Source organism: Heliangelus exortis, chromosome 3 (assembly GCF_036169615.1).
Source record: "Heliangelus exortis chromosome 3, bHelExo1.hap1, whole genome shotgun sequence".
Classification (NCBI taxonomy): domain Eukaryota; kingdom Metazoa; phylum Chordata; class Aves; order Apodiformes; family Trochilidae; genus Heliangelus; species Heliangelus exortis.
The window spans coordinates 88,128,097-88,147,925 of NC_092424.1; the positions used below are offsets into that span (position 1 = coordinate 88,128,097).

General features: G+C 36.9%; 1 protein-coding gene across 3 annotated transcripts in view; it reads left to right on the forward strand.

Moving 5' to 3' along the window:
- Positions 1-1,968: 1,968 nt before the first annotated feature.
- The window catches only part of EYS (eyes shut homolog), a 724,585-nt gene continuing 706,724 nt past the window's right edge, over positions 1,969-19,829 (forward strand). For all 3 annotated transcript variants that reach the window (XR_011725383.1, XM_071741624.1, XM_071741625.1), the window contains exons 1-2: positions 1,969-2,821; positions 4,685-4,798. Coding sequence is in view for 2 of the 3 variants with exons in the window: in XM_071741624.1 (XP_071597725.1) it covers positions 2,068-2,821; positions 4,685-4,798 (868 nt within the window). In the remaining variant the exon portion in view is untranslated. The remainder of the gene's footprint in view (positions 2,822-4,684; positions 4,799-19,829) is intronic.

Consider the following 19,829-nt stretch of genomic DNA (forward strand, 5'->3'; position numbering starts at 1 on the left):
AATATAAGGCATTGACTTTTACACCTGATAATAGTAGCAAATGCAATATCAGCCACACTGCTACCTTAAAAGAAAAAAATGCCAAATGATCCAAATTACACATCTGATAGCACATTATCTAATGGTATCATTAAATATCATGAGATTCTGAAGATTAGAGAATGGTCTGAAAATAGAAAGACTGTGGGTATTCTGTAACAAGGCTAGTAGTTTTCTTGCAGAACCATGATATTTTCTTTTTTTTCTGTGGGGAAATAGTTCCTAGGACTGGAAATACAGAGACAGAGAGAGGAATTAGAAATTAAAATATTTGCTCAGCTGTGGAGCAAAGTGGTTTGAGTATTTTAGTTGTATGAAGGCAGAATTGGTATTCAGTAATTAAACTGAAACAAAAACTATTCTGCAAGATGGATCAAAATTTTTTTCCTACCCCTTCTGACTTTAGGATTCTAGGCCTCAAGTTTGCTATAATTGTTACTTGTTAGTCATAGTACACACCTTTCTTTAAAGGATCAAACAGTGATGGTCACTGTGCTGCAGAAAAGTCAATGGGACACATTCAAATGCACAACAATTTACCAGTAGGACATCGCTACATTTTAGATCTTTTCATCCTAATTTGGCTGATAATAGGAGAGACTGAATATCACCCTTTGACATTAATGTATGACAGCTTGCTGAGTCATTTAATATTCTCCACAACAAGTTTTCCACAAAAAAGTACCTGCTCTGATCTTTCAGCATAGTCCAAAGTATCTAGCAAAATATTTTTTAAATACATGTGGGAAGAGGAAGATGTTTAATTAAATATAATTAAATAGTATTATAATTCATGTGCACTTTAGAGATAGATCAGTTGTATGAAAGTGTAAAAATATATCCATCCACGTCATTCACATACTGTGTAAAAATAAATTAAAAGAAATTTCAAAATACAAATGCTATTGTTTCTTTTTATTAAACGGTTTCCCTTGTAGAATACAGCTTATTCTTTAAAATAATTTTCTCATTTGTAAAGTCAGTTTAGAGGCTGCTATCTTAAAGTGTAAGATAAATATGCTGAAACAAAAAAGGCATTAGAGAACTGCAGGATAGGGGAAAACATATTTCAGGAAGATGAAACTGTTACTAACTCAAAGCTATTGACAATTTCTGAGATATTAAACAGCATACTGTGTTTTCATCACTTTCATTATGGCTCCAAGAGCAAGCTTCGTAATCTTATATGTTTTTTATTTTTTTTCTGTTTTGTAATCTCTCATCACAATGAAGTAAGAATTGCCAGATATGTTTAAGGGCCAAAAAAAGGCTTTTGTATAAATTAAATAATCCTGGAAGACTTTCTAATGGTTTTGACTGCAAACCATCAAGAAATCTCAAGAATATGATTAAAGATTTTGGTTTCCAGATATATACTTTCAAAACCAAGGATTTAATTGTTCTGCTTAGTGTATGTTAACATGGAAGAGATGAGGATGTGGTTTTCTTTAATGAAGCCATAATTCACATGCATACACCTTCATAATATCTACTTTTACCACAAATGATAAGTCATTATGAGAAAAAACATCTGTAGTTAAAACCTCATGAGAACTTTGGGGTTCTCGTGTACTACTTAGTTTTCCACAGATGTCCTATCTTAACTTAGTTTTTGTCAATAGAGAGAGGAAAGAAACATGTAAGTATGTGTTTAGGCTCTTTTTGTTCCATACACAAGTACAATAAAATGTACAAAATGAAAATGAAAACATGAAAACTAGCAAAAATAGAAGTAGGAAAACAGAACTTCGGTTACAGTGGTGTAGCTCTGATCAGTTAACTGGACTTATTCCAGTTTCACATCAGTGTAATTGTATTCAGACCTTACTTTGCTGTATATTTTCTATTTTTGTAATGAGGCTTTGATATTCAACTGTATTTGGAGAGAAAAAAAAAATATTTTTTTTTCTGTTTGAATTCCTAGGCTGCCATGGAAAAGACAGATGAACCTTAAGGAACACATGCTCTGAAGCTACCCTCAGTAATGAAGAAGGTGTGAAAGAAAACTCCCATTTTCCAGGTGAAACAATGACTATAAAATCAGCAGTTCAGATGTTGGTGTGCTTTCTTCAACTTTACAGTGTAAATGGACAGACAGTATGTGAGAAGCAAATGACTGCTGAATGGCGTGTGAAACCAAAACCTACTTTAATAAAATGGACACTGAGGGAAAACGTCTGCACAGACTTTTACACTGAATGTTGGAATATGAACAAAAGTATTACTGGGGATATCTCAGAAGAACAAAATCTCAGTATCCCTCAGATATGCCCCTTACAGCTCCAATTAGGTGACAGTCTCTTCATCTCCTCTGAGCCATCCTTTCAGTCCTATGGAATGAATTTGGTAAATGTCTCCAAAGAAGAATTTATTAACTGCCCGAAAGCTGGTTTTTTTCAAGAGCAGTTGATTTTTGTTTGCCAGGTAAGAGGACTGCACCAAGTTGACCCTAACTGGCTTGGTGTTGGAACTCATTACTTTGCAGAGCTTCATAAGAGGGGCCCACTTCTGTGCAACATGGGCCTTCGGCTGAATGTAACTGTGAAGCAGCAGTTCTGCCAGCAATCTCCAAATGCACCATTATGCTCTGGGCATGGAAAATGTCTAACCCATGTTTGGGAAAAAGCATATAATTGCCATTGTTTCTCACAGTATTCTGGAAGATTCTGCCAGAAGTTTGATATATGCTCCACTAAGCCTTGCCAAAACAACGCCACCTGTACTGAGAAATCAGAACTTTCTGAAGATTCTTATGAATGCATGTGTCCTCCACAATTTTCAGGTATTTCTTTTCCCCTCTAGGAATAAATGTTGCATAGATAATACATTTTTCTTAATGAGCAATAGAACAGCGAGAACACCACTATCAAAGGTTTATGTGTAGTTTGACTAGCCATTGCCACTACCACACTTACACGGAGTCTTTTTCACATGGAGTAATTCATAGGATACTGTTTGAAGAATTCATAGGATACTGTGATTTGAAGAACGTTTATACTTGCTTACAATACTTACGTTGTAGGGAAAACCAGAATAAGTTCTTGAGTTTTTGTCATGCTTTTTTCCCACTTAAGCATGAGATATAAGTAAGCACTTGTAAAATTACAGAATTAACAGATTTTTTATTCAGCAGTTCAAGGTCTTACACCAAATTACTCAAATAATTTGGAGTAAGCTCCCTAGAATTAGTTAGTTGACCAAACTGCTGAAAAAGACTAAAAGGTTTTGTTGGTATGAGCATTTCACTGAACTTGCCAAAACCCGTTCCCTGTATATTTAAAGACTTTTTAAGTTACATTAGAATATATTTAAATAAAAAAATTGTTTTTAATTGGCTATTCAAACATCTAATTAGAAGAGCAAGCATTAAAAAATACTTACTCTTTGTGTCCAGATTGTATTCAAATGGATCTTGGGAATCCCTCAGAAAGTACCAGAAATATTCATTCACATCAAATAAAGATTATTGTAGCTCTTTTTGTACTTGTGGACCAGAATCCTTTGGTGGACTGAACTTATATGCTCTCCCAAAAGTGTATACTATAAAACACAGCTGATGGGTCATGAACAAGTGAGGTTCACAGAACACAGAAATGAAGGCTATGTTGCATAAAATTTTCTGTAATTTATTTTTGATTGCTTTTCAAACTGCATAATAATTTGGTTAATAATGCATTTACAAATAGAGGATTATGCAGGTGTGAATAAGTCGATGCTGTGAGAAAAATATTTTCACAGTTATTCAAAGTTTAGCAAATTAGTTGGAAAATGATATGCAGCATGTATTCTATGTCTGTTATGATTTCTGGGGGGCTGCGCAAAATGCTGTGAAAATAATAATATCAAAAATTTTTACATACTACTTTAATTCAAATTAATGAAGCGATTCACAAGCAATTCTGTTAAAAGCAAACACCATGCATATTATCAGAAAACAATGCTTAGAATATTCTGCTAGCCTATATTGGACAGCGTTGGTTAATGCCTTATTTCTTTATAGGAAGTGCTGGTCCAGTAAATAAGCTATATGTAAACAAGAAGAACTAGGAGATTAAACTATTATATATTATGCATGTGGCTGCAGAGGAGCAAGGGAGAAAAAAGTGCCTCCCATAAAATAAAGTCTATCCTAAATTAAAAAAAAATCGCTTAAATATGAAAAATATCTTAACAACAATTCAAGTGGCAAATATAATTATATGATATTTAGACCCATATGATGTAATAGCATAAATAAATTATAATTTGAGTTGTAATTTCCTGAAAGCTGTGTCTTTAGAAAAATTCAGTCAAATTGACTTCCGCATGAGGAAATCTTTTGTTCATAATGGTAGAAGAAAATGTAAGGTAGATTTGTAAAAAGAAACTAAAAGTACAATACTTTTCTGCATTTTAGGATATACATGAATTTGGAACTATTTGACAAATGAGGTTAAACACAATAGCTCATATTACAGCAGCTGAATATCTTTATGCCTTGCTTTGAGCTCTCAGTAATTTTGGTGAACTCTCAAAATCAACATTTGCACAAATATCCATCGGCCTATATATTACATAAAAAGAAAAATTAGTTTGCATATACATTTGGCATTTCATTTAAAAAATAATAATAAATTTCAATATTTCAATTATCCCTTTTAAACAGGTAAAAATTGTGCAGAAATAGTTGGACAATGCCAGCCACATATATGTTTCAATGGCAACTGCAGCAATGTTACTCCAAACACTTTTATTTGTGAATGTGACAACGGTTTTACAGGTAAGAAACACCTTTATTATCTGTCTTATAATAATGGTTTCCTGTGTTATAATACTGGTGTGACCAGTGTGATTTCCTGAAGTAGCTATTTTAGATAATTTTTGCACAGTGAGAAATCTCAGAATTTTTCTTAAGTAGATTTTCTAAAATAAAGAAATCAGACTTCCATGTGACTATTCTCAAATATTCTTGTGCTAAAGTAAAACCATATAAATGATAAAGGCTATTCATAATTCAATACTACCTATGAGAAAGGCAAACTCATAACCACTAACTTACTGGTTATCAAATACAGAGTTCACAAGAGTAGGATCAGAAGCTCTTGCTGGTCGATTTAGAATGATCATGATACCTATATTCATAATTTCAGTGCCCTCTTATTAAATGTGTGAGGAAAATAAGATGGAAATAATTTAGAGAGTCAATAATCTCATGATTTAGTGGTGTGTCTTGATTTTAAAAAAAATTCTCAAAAGCTAATCGATTTACATATGATATATTGCACATATAAGATACTTTTATGAGAAAAACTGAAATTAGAAAATATAGCTGAAGCCATCCTATTTTAAGCACTTTTCCTTGGGGATCATAATAGCAGCCAAACTTAAAACACTATTTATTTTTGTAATTTACACTAGAGATTTACTGTTTTGGTATGAGAGCGGTAGCAATTTTCTGAAGAATCATAGCCTCATAGAATTGTATAAGTTGGAAGGGAACTTAAATATCATCTTAGTACACACACCTCACCACCATCACCTCATATCCCTGCCGTGGGCAGGAACACCTTCCTCTACACCAGGCTGCTCAAAGTGACAAGAGAAGAGGGGAGAGAAGTAGAGGAGAGAGGAGGGGAGGAGAGAGGATGAACATACTTCCAGATACAGTAAACACAAACATATAATGACATGAAAACAGTTTTGTGGAATCATAGGGATGTTGTAAGGGACATTTAAGATTATCTAGTTCCAACCAGTCACTCACCAGCTTTCTTGTAGGTCCTCTTCAGATACTACTGGAAGGCTACAATAAGGTCTCCTCACAGCCCTTGCCTCTCCAGACTGAATAACCCCAACTCTCTCAGTCTGTCTTCATAGGAGAGGTACTCCAGCCCTCTGATTATCCTTGTGGTCCTTCTCTGTACATGCTCCAGCATGTCCATGTCTTTATTGTAATAGGAGCCCCAGAGATGAATGCAGTACTCCAGGTGAGAGCAGAATAGAGGGGGAATCGCTTCCCTCGACCTGCTGGCCATGTTTCTCTTGATGCAACCAAGGATAGGGTTGGCTTTCTGGCCTGCAAGTGTACACTGGTGGCTCATGTTGGACCTCTCATCCACCAGCTCTCCCAAGTCCTTTTCCTCAGGGCTGCTCTCAAGCCAATCACTGCGCAGCCCAAGCGCTGCCCGGTGCTTGGGATTGCCTCGACCCAGATGCAGGATCTTGCACTTGGTCTTGTTGAGCTTCATGAGGTTGGCATGGGCCCACCTCTCCAGCCTGTCAAGGTCCCTCTTTATGGCATCCCCTCCCTCCAGTGTGTGAGCCACACCACACCACACAGCTTGGTCTCATCAGAAAACTTGCTGAGGGTCCATTCGATGCTATTGTCCATGTTGCCAACAAAGACATTAAACAGAACCAGCCCCAATACTGATCCTTGAGGGATTTCACTTGTCACTGGCCTCCACTTGGACATTGACGTGGTGACAGCCACTCTTTGAGTGCGGCCATCAAACCAATTTTTCATCCACCAAGTGGTCCATCCACCAAACCAATATTTTACCAGGTTTGAGACCAGGATATTATGTGGGACAGTATCTGTGGTTGCTCTTCCCTTGTCTATTGATGTTGTGACCTTTTCCTAAAGGGCCACAAGGTTTTTCAGGCATGATTTGGTGTTGATTATAGTCCTCTCTTCATTATTCTTCTGCTCCAGCAGTGCCTCCAGGAGGATCTGCTCCATGATCTTACCGAGCACAGAGGTGAGACTGACCACCCTGGATCTTTCTTTTTTCCCTTTTTGAAAATGGGGGTTATGTTTCCCCTTTTCCAGTCAGTGGGGACTTCACTGGACTGCCATGACTACTGGAATACAATAGACAGCAGTTTAGAAACCACATTTGCCAGTTCCCTCAGTACCTGTGGGTGCATCCCATTGGGTCCCATGGACTTGTACACTTTCAGGTTCTTCAGATGGGCATGAACCTGATCTTCACTTACAATGGGCAGTTCTTCCTTCCAACCCTTCCAACAGAAGTCAAGACTTCTGTGACTTTGGGAGTGTGGCTGGAGCCCTTGTCAGTGAAGACTGAGATAAAGAAGTCATTGAGAACCTCAGCCTTCTCCATATCACTTGTCACTAGTTCTCCTATTTCCTTTCTGAGGGGGCTCATAACTTCCCTTGTCTTCCTTTTGCTGTTAATATACCTATTAGAAATTTTTGCTAATCACCTTGATCTCCCTGGCTAGATTTAATTCTAAATGAGCTTTAACTTTTCTAATGAGGTCTCTTGCTTCTCAGACAGCTTGCTTGTATGCCCCCCAGTCTAGATATCCTTTCTTATAGAATCATAGAATTGGCTGGGTTGGAAGGGACCTCAGAGATCATCAAGTCCAACCCTTGATCCACTACCGCTGCAGTTACCAGACCATGGCACTGAGTGCCACATCCAGTCTCTTTTTAAATATCTCCAGGGACGGAGAATGCACCACTTCCCGGGGCAGCCCATTCCAATGTCTGATCACCCTCTCAGTAAAGAAATTCTTTCTAATGTCCAACCTAAACCTCCCTTGGCACAATTTGAGCCTGTGCCCTCTTGTCTTGCTGAGAGTTGCCCAGGAAAAGAGACCAACCCCCACCTGGCTACAACCTCCTTTCAGGTAGTTGTAGAGAGTGATGAGGTCTCCTCTGAGCCTCCTTCTTCCATTCCTTGTAGAGAATACACTCAGCTCTGGACAGCAGCACTCATTGCAATCTGCTCTGCAGGTAGCTGGTAAGGATTGCAAAGGAGGAAAAGAGACTATGAGTGTGAAATACCTTTTTTTTTTTTCTTTTCCAGCTAGCTAAAAGAAAAACAAGAATCCTTTCTTATTTTGCATAATAAACATCACAGGAGGATAAGGCAGACATTCAGGAATTTATCTCTTTTTCTCTTGCTCTGACAAAAATTGCCTCAGGTCCTGCTCTAACAAGAAAGGATGCAGTACACCAGCATACCTTGCAACATGACTGACTGACTAAGATGCAGTTTAATTTTTTAATAATTTTCTGACCATATGTGTTTGCCTTGAGTCTACATTTCTTACTGTGATCTTGTCTAAAAGCGTTTGCTACTACAAAGGCAATTTCAAGAACAGTTACCTGAAAAAGCCAACCCAGGTGGAAACATTTTTTTTCTATGAAGACAAACATTTTTCTATTATTATTTCATTGTGGTTGCATTGTATTCTGAGAAAAGATGAGCTGTGTAATTATGAATATTCTCTCTTAAATGTTGTTTTAAGTTTGTGAAGTTCGCAGGAAATTCAAAACATTCCTCTGTTTTGAAATTTAACTTTGGCACAGGAAAAAAATACAACAAAACTGTACTGATATTGTGCAAATGATGCTTTATATTTGATAAACTTTGACAAAACTTTTTTTCTAAATTTAGGTAAGAAACTGGCAGTAGCTAGTTCACATGATCCTAATTAAAGTATGAAATATTACTGTCACTGTAAATTGATGAGATGTAAATAAATTGTAAGAAATTTATTTTATATTCATAATTACAAGGGTTATTTACAAGTATTCACACAACATTAGAAAAAAGGTTGCCTTGTCCAGGTTGTTGTCTTCACAATGATAGAACAGCCCTATTGGACTCTTCACTCTTTCCTGAGCCTCTCCTCATTTGTGTTGTAAGGTCTAGGTGCCAGAAACTGGAGAGATGAAAGTGACAGTTTGTGGTCTGCCATTGGAGTTAGATCACTGGTGATTGTGGTCCTAATGTCTGTGGTGCCAGCAGCTGGAGTGAATGAGGGTCTCAACATAGGCAGCAGAAGGGAGACCACACTTCAAAGGAGTGTGTGTCTGTAGTGAGTGAATTTCGAGCTAAGAGACTCGAAAATCTCACTGTGCATGATGGTGGCTCCATGAATTGTGCCAACTGGAGCAAGTGAGAGTCCCACCACCAGCAAGTGGAAAGGATACCAAGAGTCATAAGGCCTGTGTGACTGGGCTTGAGTCATTGGAAGACCAGAGTGTTTTCCCCTAAGCTGGTGTGTGTGCATATGTGCACATTGAGCATGTGTGCACCTGTATGTATGTGCATGCCTGTGTGTGCATGTTTAATTCATTAGCAGACTTCAAGCTGGACTGTCTAATGAGTAGGAGGTCAAGGATCTAGGCATCAATACCATCTGAGCTGAGGTCCCATGCTAATATTCAAGGGCTCCATGAATGTGCCTCTCCTTTTGAACAAGAGAGTAAGGGACTCAATCTTTTTATTAGCAAGTTTCAATCCTGATTAGTCCAATAGAATTAGGATTTGGCTATTTGAACGTATGTTTTATATGAGTTCTGGCAATGTTATATGCAGTCGTTGTTAAAGGCAGCACAGTCTCTGTGGGCAGTCTACATAGCTGGTTTGGTTAATATCCTCTAAATGTGTGTGTCTCTGGCATATATGTTCATCTTTACTACTGGTTGAGACAGCAGATAGGAAAGCAACACCTACATCCATTGGCCTAGGACAGGTCTCTGGTTGCATTGGGCTGAGCTCCAGCAGCAAGGAAGGAAGCTCTTCAAGCCCCAGAGTCTACCAGAGGAGGTGCTTATTAGACATTCCTCAACAAAGAAGATGTCTCAGAAATGATGATAGATGTTTTAGTCCTGTTTGGAAGGTGGACAGAAAATTAATGTGACTCATCCACAACCTACAAACAATACAAGTATCTTAACTACCTGTATAATGTTAATGCTTAGTGTGGTTACCCTGCACAAGGTTTGGTGAATTAAGAGCAACAGTTTTCTATTTATTTGAATACGTTTTGTTGAATTTCAGAGCTTTTTACTCAGTGGGGAGATGGGAGGTAAGAAAAGTGACTAAATACCAACCCTCTGTAGAGCAATTGAGATCACTGTGTTTTTTCACATATTGCTGTAAGGGAGGCCTACATTTCCTGTGTTACCCAAATGGTCCAATTAGCCTCTTTACATGCCATAATGAGTTCCCTTCTCACTTGTGGGACAAGAATATGGTGGTTTTACTTGAAGCCATTTTGTTAGTTTCCATCATCCAGGTGATTTAGTTTAAAATGATCTGTTTGCTTAATTAGTGAATTATAGCCAGAATACTTTGTAAAAGAACTTCACTACAGGTGGAGAGAAGGATTTATTGTTTGTACAGTTAATGTTTTAACAGTTCAATTTGTCTAATATAAACATGCATAGCCAAAATTAACACCCAAAGCCTTATTAATTATACACCTAAAATTTTATACATGAACTCCTTCGTACTATCTATTTTTTGATTTGGTACTGTCTTGGAGCAGGAACACCTCCTGCTAAACCAGGTTGATCAAAATCTCATCCAGCCTGACCTTGAACACTTCCCGGAAGAGGTGATCCACAACCTGTTCCCAGTGTCCCACCACCCTAACATTAAAAGAATTTCTTCCTAATGTTTGACCTAAATCTTCCCTGTTTCAGTTTGAAACCATTCACCCTTGTGCTATCATTACTTGCCCTTGTAAAATGGTCCCCCCCCAGCTTTGCTGTAGGCTCCCTTCAGGCACTGGAATGCCTGTGTAAGGTCTCCCCAGAGCCTTCTCTAGTCCAGGCTGAACAATTCCAGTTTTCTCAGTGTATTTTCATAGGAGAGGTGCTCCAGCCCTCTTATAAGCTTTGAGTAAGAGTTTGCATCTCTCCCATTAGCAAGTAATAACAAACAAACTTTAATTTTTAACATTAAACATTTTAACAATTTTAATTTTTTTCTGTATGTGAATTACAGCTGCTTTTTTTTTTTTTCCTTTACCCTTTCTACAGTTTATTTTAACCTACTTTTGAAACAATTTATAGTAGAAATTTCAAAGTTAGAGCTTAAGTCTTCCTCAGTGTCTTCTGTCAAATTTAATGACTGTCATAAACTACGGTTTGGGAGACACTTCGTTCCACTGTACTTTCACCATGGTCCACAGGCAGTACTTTCCTAACTTTCTGGGTATCCAAGTGAAGCAACTTAATGACAGGTGAAACTGATCTGATGATTAAGAGACTCAGCTCTTCTCCAGACTACATACCTATTTTATGCCAGAGTGTAATACCTGACAGTAACACAGGTCCCTGAGGTGAAAATAAAAATGCAAAGACCATGTCCCTGCTCTCTGATCCACCTACCGGACGTGCTTCTTTAGTAATTATTTTAAATTCAGAGTCAGCAAGTTCACAACGTTTTATTTAGATCGTGTTTCATAAAGGTACTTTTATGAATACTGTTTTCTAGGGGCTTGTGTTTCCAGAGAGTGATTCAGGAAACCAAGGCCCTGAAGAGATTACTTCATCAATAAAGGAATATTCTAGTTTCAGAATTAAGGTAAATGCCCCGAAGTTAGGCAATGAATATATGTGACAGGACATTTCATTTTATTCTTTTGAGCTAAAGCTGTTTAGGCAATTGTTGTCTACTATATAATTCTTGTAGAAATAGCTATAATTTACTCCTATAAACATGATACAGATCAATCTATTTTAGCCAGTAATAAAGATATATAAACAGAAAAGGTTTGCCAAAGCTACACCAAGTGATGTGAATTATTTTGTCTGACCTAATATATTTTTATTACACACTTCAGTAGTCTGTTTTTCAGAACTTCCTATGAGTTTGATAATCCTCCCACATCATGCCATTTTTTGTTTTTTTCTTTTCTTTTTTTAACAGAAAAGCATCATGGATTTATAAATAATTTTCATAACTCTTGAGTATATCGGACTCAGTGTTAAGTATAAAAAATCAATATCATGATAACATTGTAAACTTACTTGGAGAGTAAATAGTACATATAATTGACATTCTAATCCAGTATGCCAGCTAGTAAGTCCTTAAAGAAAGAAATTGTAAGAAACTATAAAAAAAATTAGGGAAGATACTGACCATAAGATGAATAACAATACTTGATTCTACAGTAAAGGTGGAAATTGCCCTATTGTAAAAGAAGTTACTGTCAGCTCTAAAATAATTTGGGAATACACAGCAATGGGCAACCATTTCTGTCTGCTGTACAGATTTTAAGTATATTAATTATAAGATGCTTTGGGGATATAGGCTTGAGGTGCAATGAAGTGAACAGTTTGGCTGATGAAATGCAGTGCAGACTGCTAAAATATGACTCAATGCAGAAAATGTTTTTTTCCTTGTCTTCACTTTTGCAAAACATTGTATGTCAATATTCATAGAATCATAGAATCATAAAAATTAGTAAATATTGGCAGCAATGTTATTGGTAGCAGTGTCATCTTAAAAAATTGTATGAAAGGAAGTTTATTTATCACTCTCAGTTTGTAGTTAATTATCTGGGCTAGTAGAAAGATCTTTACCCTGACATCATGGTTTGAAACTTTATTTTCTAGCTTTTTAAAAATACAATCTCCCTACAAAATAAAAAAACAGAACTGATTTAATAGCTGCTTTATTTTAAAGCAAAGAACTTCTAAATATCAGCTGGATTTCTGAGAGCTTATCATCAAACATGGAAAAAGGAAAATCCAGTGGACAAAAAAAGTGCCTTTAATGGCATTCCATACAAGCATTCAAAACAAACAAACACAAAATAAAACAGAACCCCAAACAATAACAACAGTTATGTGGAACTAGAGGAAATTATTAAAAGCCAGATAAAGAACAGGAAGAAAAACGTAGGAATAAATTTTCATTGTTTCAGAATAGAGAGAAGTCAGTCATGCACTACCCAAAGACTATCACTGGGTCTGATTTTATTCACCATCTCCAACAGTGAGAAAATGATGAGTGGTATCTCCAAGTCTGCAGATAAAAGCATGCTCTTGCAGGTAGATATCTGGCATGCCAAAAATTAAGAATCCCATGAGGACTGCAAAAATGTGAGCAGAAAAATTTGCTGATGAACTTCAGTTTAGATAAGTAGAAGATAATAGTTCTAGGCAAAAAAAAATTTAAAACAGCTTCAAATGAAAATACCACTCAAGAAAGAAGTTGAAGAATCACAAGTTTTGTTGTTGGGACAGACCTCTTGAGGTCACCTGCTTCAGCAGGTAATCTAGGTTGAATTATGTCAGGTCAATATTCCATTTCTCTTAGATATTGTATATAAAAATAATTGGTCTCTTTCATAATTAGTCTTTACCTGCTTTCCATGCCCTGTAAATCAATACAAGGTAAAACATGTGGCTTCACATCTGTTGCCTGTAGTCTGCATTATAAACATTTTTTTTAAATCAACAAACAAACAAACAAAAAAACCCCAAACATTCTGACTGAATGAGTATGGAACATTATCACAGACTCTATTATTGGTTAGCCTTTTATTTGATAGTGCCTGATCCTAAGTCTTGTGAAAAAATTTATAAGGCAGAAGTTCCAGTTCATTTTATTTTAACCTTAGTCATTTAATCAAATACTTCAAACATTCAAACAATCTGTTGAAAGATCTGTCTTCCTGTTGCCTCTGGATGAAATAAAGACAATGTAAATAACAAAAGTGAAAATTATGCAGCATAATAAATGCTTCAACAGGGTTTTGAATTTTGAACCACAGAAAGTGTATTGTTAAATTTGGTTCCACAATAATTTAGAGACTTCTATAGCATCTGTGTTCCATATTTTCTATATTACTATTCAAAGGCAGCATGAATACAAAGGCATAGTAAGGTGTTGGGTTTTTTTCCTTTCACTTTCTCAGTCTCATTGTTTTCTCAGATACCTAACACAGCTGTTCATAACAATTTTCCCTTTGCAAATATGTCAGCTTATTTTGATCTGAATGTAATTGTAATTCAGTTTCTGTTTATAAAAAAATATGATAGGAAGCAATTGTTAAGGACACATTTTAAGAATACAAATTTCTATTCCATGAAGCTTGGAGATCAGCACAGACGTGAGCTGTGTAGGATGGAAGCAGAATTTCTGCCTGCATTTTCTTCAAGCACTTCACATGATTGCTTTGAATAGGCAGAAAAGTGAACCTGATATTCTGGAGCCCAAGGTCTACAGTATTTTTCATTTAATCCATGCAAACATATGATATTATAACATTTGGAATAATAATAGGAGCTCTAAGGTACAGTCAGAGTGTGCCTACAGTCTGCAAAATCCACTGAAAACAGATGCAGGTCCTATCCAAGTATCAGGGTACTCCAGTTTTACAGAGTCAGGAAAATTTATTTTGGAGTATGAAGCAAGTGGGACATAACATTTAAGAAATGTGGACAGACATCATGTCTAAAAAGCAATACACACTGACTCTTGTTTATTTGATGGAATAACAGCCTCTCACTGTTGCAACATGAAGACAGTACTCAAAAGGGCACCAAGGATAATTGTATTAATAGGTTTTGTATACTGTGAAAAGATGAGAGATGAAAAAATCCCCAGATGTTTGTACCTCTTTTGAAGAAGGTAGAATCAGATGCATAATTGTGAGTCTATTTAACTGAAGTGTCATATCTAGTTTAAATAGACTGTCACTAAATATGGGTAATCAGACCAATCAAACACATTCAGAAAAGCTTCAGACTAGATACTAAATAAAATTTCCTTTAATGACAATAAAAAAAAAAATCACAGATATATACCACTACATGGTAGGGTGTCAGAGTGATCAGCTCTGCATATCCAATTCTGAAGCATGACAGCTGCAGAATCACTTCTTTTTCATGTAGTTTTGTGCATATAAAGTGCCTATAAAGGCACTTTCAGCCATGCTACAGGCAGATTCATTACCTTGGTGTACAATTTTACATCAATAATTGGCCATCTGTGTGCATTGAATTGCCATCTTTGATATGTTTCTGCACCTCCAAAGCCTCTGCTTTGAACTCTTGGGGACCTCTGGTACAGTCTTGCAATTATTTACTTTTACATTTACTTTCTAGTCTCAATAGCTCACAGTGCACAACACTGGTATTTAAAAGCATATCACTGTATATATATCACTTTTTCAACTAATTATTATTCATATTTTACTAGCTACTGTATTTTTGGTGGAGAAAATGTGAAGGGGGGAGAAAAAGAATGTGGTTTGTTTCAGATTATAGCACAACCATAATATGAAGTCGGTGGAGACATACATTGATCTTACTTGGTCTACTAAAGACATCCATGGAAAGCTAGCTACTAGCTTGCATGTCTCAGTTAATCACATAAAATCTGATGAAGAATTTCTGTGAGTTTTATTTATATAAAATATTGTAAATTCATTATGAAAGGGAGTATCATCAGTATCATCAGTAGTATTTATTTATCAAGCAGTTCTGTAAGTTTGTTTTTGGTTTTGTTTTTTTTAAGGGAATGGTACAGGCTGCCTTTCTTACAGCTGCAAATCACACCACTGTAGTAATATTTCTGTATAAAAAATGTATACGAAGTATGACAAGCAATCGAAAGCAGCAAAAGCACTTCCTTCCATAGGACCATTTCTTAATGGCCCTGTAGAGCTACACTGAATAATACTCAGTTTCATGTTTTAAGTATAATCAGTGAAGAACAAGAAGGATTTAAAGATGAGACTTAATAATAAATCTTTAATAACTTAGAAATATAAAGTGACACCACAAAAGAGAACATAGTGCAGGAATGGCAGAAAAATATAGGAAAAGGAGATTTATTTCTGAATTATTGTGAAGCTTCATGGAAGACAGGCCCAGAAGTTGGTATCAGTTAAGAGTCTGAATAGAAATGAACAATGACAGGCAGATATTTATCATTGTTTCAGCCCAGCCAGTATCAACCAGGCCTCCACTTGCTCATCCCGCATTGCACTGTGGGACAGGGAGGAGAAAATCCACTTTAAGGCTCATGAATCAACGGAAGGACAAGGAGGTTTGCATTCCCCAGTTACAGTAACAGGCAAAAAACAGATGGGTGTGACTTGGAAAGAAAAAACCAAAACATTAATTTACTCTACAAGGAGAAATAGAAAACATGGCCAGGTCAATACTTTCCCTCCCACCCCTCCCTTCTTCCCTGGCCAAGATCCCTTCCCTGTTGCCTCCCCCTCAGGGCACAGCGGAAGGGCAGGGGAGGTTTAGGGTCAGTTCCCCACACGGTGTTTCTGCCGCTCCTTCCTCCTCAGGGTAAGGACTCCTCAGAGCCTTCCCCTGCTCCAATGCAGGGTCCCTCTCTCTCACAGGAGAGAGTCCTTCAGTAACTCCTCTGACATGAGTCCCTCCCACAGGTGCAGTCCCTCAGGAACTGCTCCAGCCTGGGCTGCACACAGAGTCACGGCTGCTTGGGACACAGTCACCCTGCTCTGGCACGGGCTCCTCCATGGCTGCAGATCCACATCTGACCCTCTCTGTGATCCTGCCCAGGCTGCTTCTTCACATCTGCCCACTTGTGACACTTCAGGGGCTACAAGTCCACATCTACCCCACCGTGCTTCAGGGACTGCTCCACCATGATCTCACCATGGGCTGCAGGGAAATTTCTGCTTGGGCACTTTCTCCTCCTCTTCACTGACCTTGGTGTCTTCTATCTGACATTTCTCTCACTTCTCATTTTCTGCTCTGCGGGTCTTTTTTCATATATTTTTGCAGTTTCATTTTTCCTTTCTTGAATATGTTACTCAGAGAGGCACATCCAGCTTCCCATATCTGCTCAGCCTTGGGCAGAGGTGGAGCAGGGATTGGAACCAAGGAAGCTTCCAACAGCTTCCCACAGGAGCCACTCCTGTGGCCCCCTGCTTCCAAAACACCAATTCACTAACCCAAGACAACATTTTAAGTTTATTAATCAGTACTTAAAACAAACAAACAAACAAACAAAAAACCCAAAGCAAATAAACCTGAAAAAAAGGAGAAATAAAATAATGAAAAATAAGTGCTTGAAATAAAAACAGAGCAACCCTTTGCAAAGAGCCAAAAATGAGAGTGAGAAATATCCATTAATGCATGGAAGTCCAGAGACTGATGAATGAGAGGTAGCTCAAATGTGACATTCTTTGTTAACCATATACCACAGCAAATACCAAGAACAGAAGAGCTCTTCTCCAGCACATTGCTGTACCTGAGATGGGACACACACTGAAGGCTCAGTTAAGTCTACAAAATATATCACTACTCATTTTTTTTTTTTATGGAAGTGATTGACTATTGGGGTGATGGATGAATAGACAGATAGGAAGATAATTCAACAAACAGAGATTGCTCAAGGTTTGACTGTCTTTATTCATATTTATCAATCACAGTTGGATTGTTGAAGAGAAAGCATACTTTGCAATATATTGGATTAATACTGATGAAAACAAAGATGTAGTATTTCTTTTTAGTTCTGTCTGTGCTGACATTTCACCTACAGAGTTATAAATTAGTGAGAGAAAAAGGCATGAGCTGATATGAAAACATAAGCTTAGACAGCATATTGAAGTCTCACACACTCATACAAAGAAAATATTTAAATAATAGTAATTTTTAAAAGAGGAAAAATCTGTAGGAAATAATAAAAATGACAGTCAATAAAGATACTGCCATTCATAACAGCAGACTGTTTAAAATTGTCAACATTAAGCAACTAACAGCTTTTTAAAAGAGACGTTTGAAATAAAACCCATGTTTTTGAGCAAAAATAAAAGGTAAATGTTACTATTTCACAGTGGTGTGTTAATAATGATGGCTTATGAAATCCATGCAGAGGAGGAGAAAAGAAGGAGAATAAGACAGAATGTCATTTATCTAGAAACATTCAAAAGCATTGTGGTTTGCAAATCTGTATCAAACAACCATGTACAAAGGTGATTACATTTAGAAATTTAAACCTACGTAGACTGGAAGTGAGGTGAGCAAATATGCATGAGAGATGATCAGCACTGACAACAAACCATTAATGACTTGTGTGCAGAAGTTAAAGCTACAATAAAGCAATTGGCTAAACATATCAGTTAGGATGCTCTGTCAATAAAAAAGAGAACAGTTTTACAGGAAGTTTTGGGTGACCTGGAATAAAAAATGCAGGGTGACCTGCATTAATAAAAACATTAAAAGTGGAGAGAAAAACCTATGTACTCTGCCTAATCTCAAAGAAACCCACACAGAGATATCAGTACAGCACCATCATGAAAAAGGCAATTGCTATCTGTGACATTCTACTCAAGGTATTTTCAACTGATATATGGAGTTATTCACACCTTTACAAAGCACAGTAATAAAGTCAGAAACTTAGCTGACATATATTCTGTAAAGTTCTGCTTATCCTTATGCAAGAAGAGTAAAGTTTAGCAAGTAAAGCACAAAGGAGGGAAGGTGAGACTATATGAACTTTATTTATATAGATTTATATATATAAATACAACATTTTGTTTTCTAAGCAGAGTTTGAAATAATTCTGTCATTGTGCTATTGTGAGTGTTCTGTAGAACAAAATACCTAGCTTGAGAAAAATACAGCCTGACTAACTGTAAAATGAATCACAGAATGGTTGAAATGTTGAAAGTAGCCTCTGGAGGTCATCAGGTCAAAACTTTCTACTCAAGCAGAGACCCAGTTTTCTAGGACCAGGTCCAGGTGACTTTTGAATGTCTCTGGGGATGGAGACTCCAGCATTTGTCTGGGCAACTTGTGCCAGTGCTGTTACTCTTACAGTGAAAAAGTTTTCCTGATATTTAGATGGAATCTCCTGAGTTTTAGTTAGTGTCCATTGCCTCTGGTCCTGTCACTGGGCGCAGTGGACAGCTCTGTCTTCTTTGCACCCTCCTTTCAGGTATTTATCTGCAACAGCACATCCCTCTCAAGTTCCTTATGCTGCATGCATAAGTTGTGAGGATACTTCAGAGAAATACCTCAGCATGCTGATTTCCCAAAAAGGGTCTGTTGCTTTTTTCCACAGTAGAACTTCATAGGCACTTCCTTAGGCTGGAGGTGATTCTGCTTAAGTGATGTTTCACGTGTTTTGTGTTCTCTTTTATGCACATCATTTCAGGCACTTGTGTCTCACCCATCTCTCCCTCATAGGACTGCTGGTAACCCTCTCCCCACCTGCTTTGTTTCTAGTTTAAAGCCCTCCTTACTAAGTCAGCCATCTTACTGGCAGTAATACTTTGCCCTGCCTATTCAAATGGATCCCATTTCTCCAAAATGTTGTTTGTTCATTGTTATAAGCATAAATATGCAATATATTGCTTTCAAGAGGGCATAGGACCCTTCAGTTCATTAAGTCCCATGTATTCCTGTATAGTAACTCTAACCTGTATTTATTAACAGTGTTGTTATTTGCTTGCATTTGTGGCAACTAAACAATCTGAAAAAAATGTACTAATTCTGGCTTGATTTTTTAATTTGGTTTAGAACCACCAATTCAATTTATGCCACCAAGTAGCATTAGCTATTCAATATAATATGTTCTTAATATCATATAATATTATCAACTCCCGCTCACTCAATATCATTCTCATATGAATCCTCAATGAATACTAATTGGAAAAAGGAAGTTTGAAAGGACAGTTAAAATGATTGGAAAGAAAGAAATACTGGGAAAAAAGGCTAAATTATATAACTGAAGAAAATTATAATAGACTCTGCTGTAGAAGAACCCAGTGATTTTCTAAGAACTTGATGATGTAAAATAAACTAAGGATTATTTAAGAGTGTATTAATCTTTATATAAAAGCACAAAATAAATTAAGATCCTTCAAAAGAAATCTATTAATAATAACAGAAGATTAACATGATAATCTAGTTGCTATGGTAACCAGAAGAAGTAAAAGGTAATGGCATCAGTGCTGACTAGTACACAGAAGTAAAATGAATAACAGTATTTTCTGGCAGGAGAGACTCTGTATCCTATCCATATGTTATAAGGGAG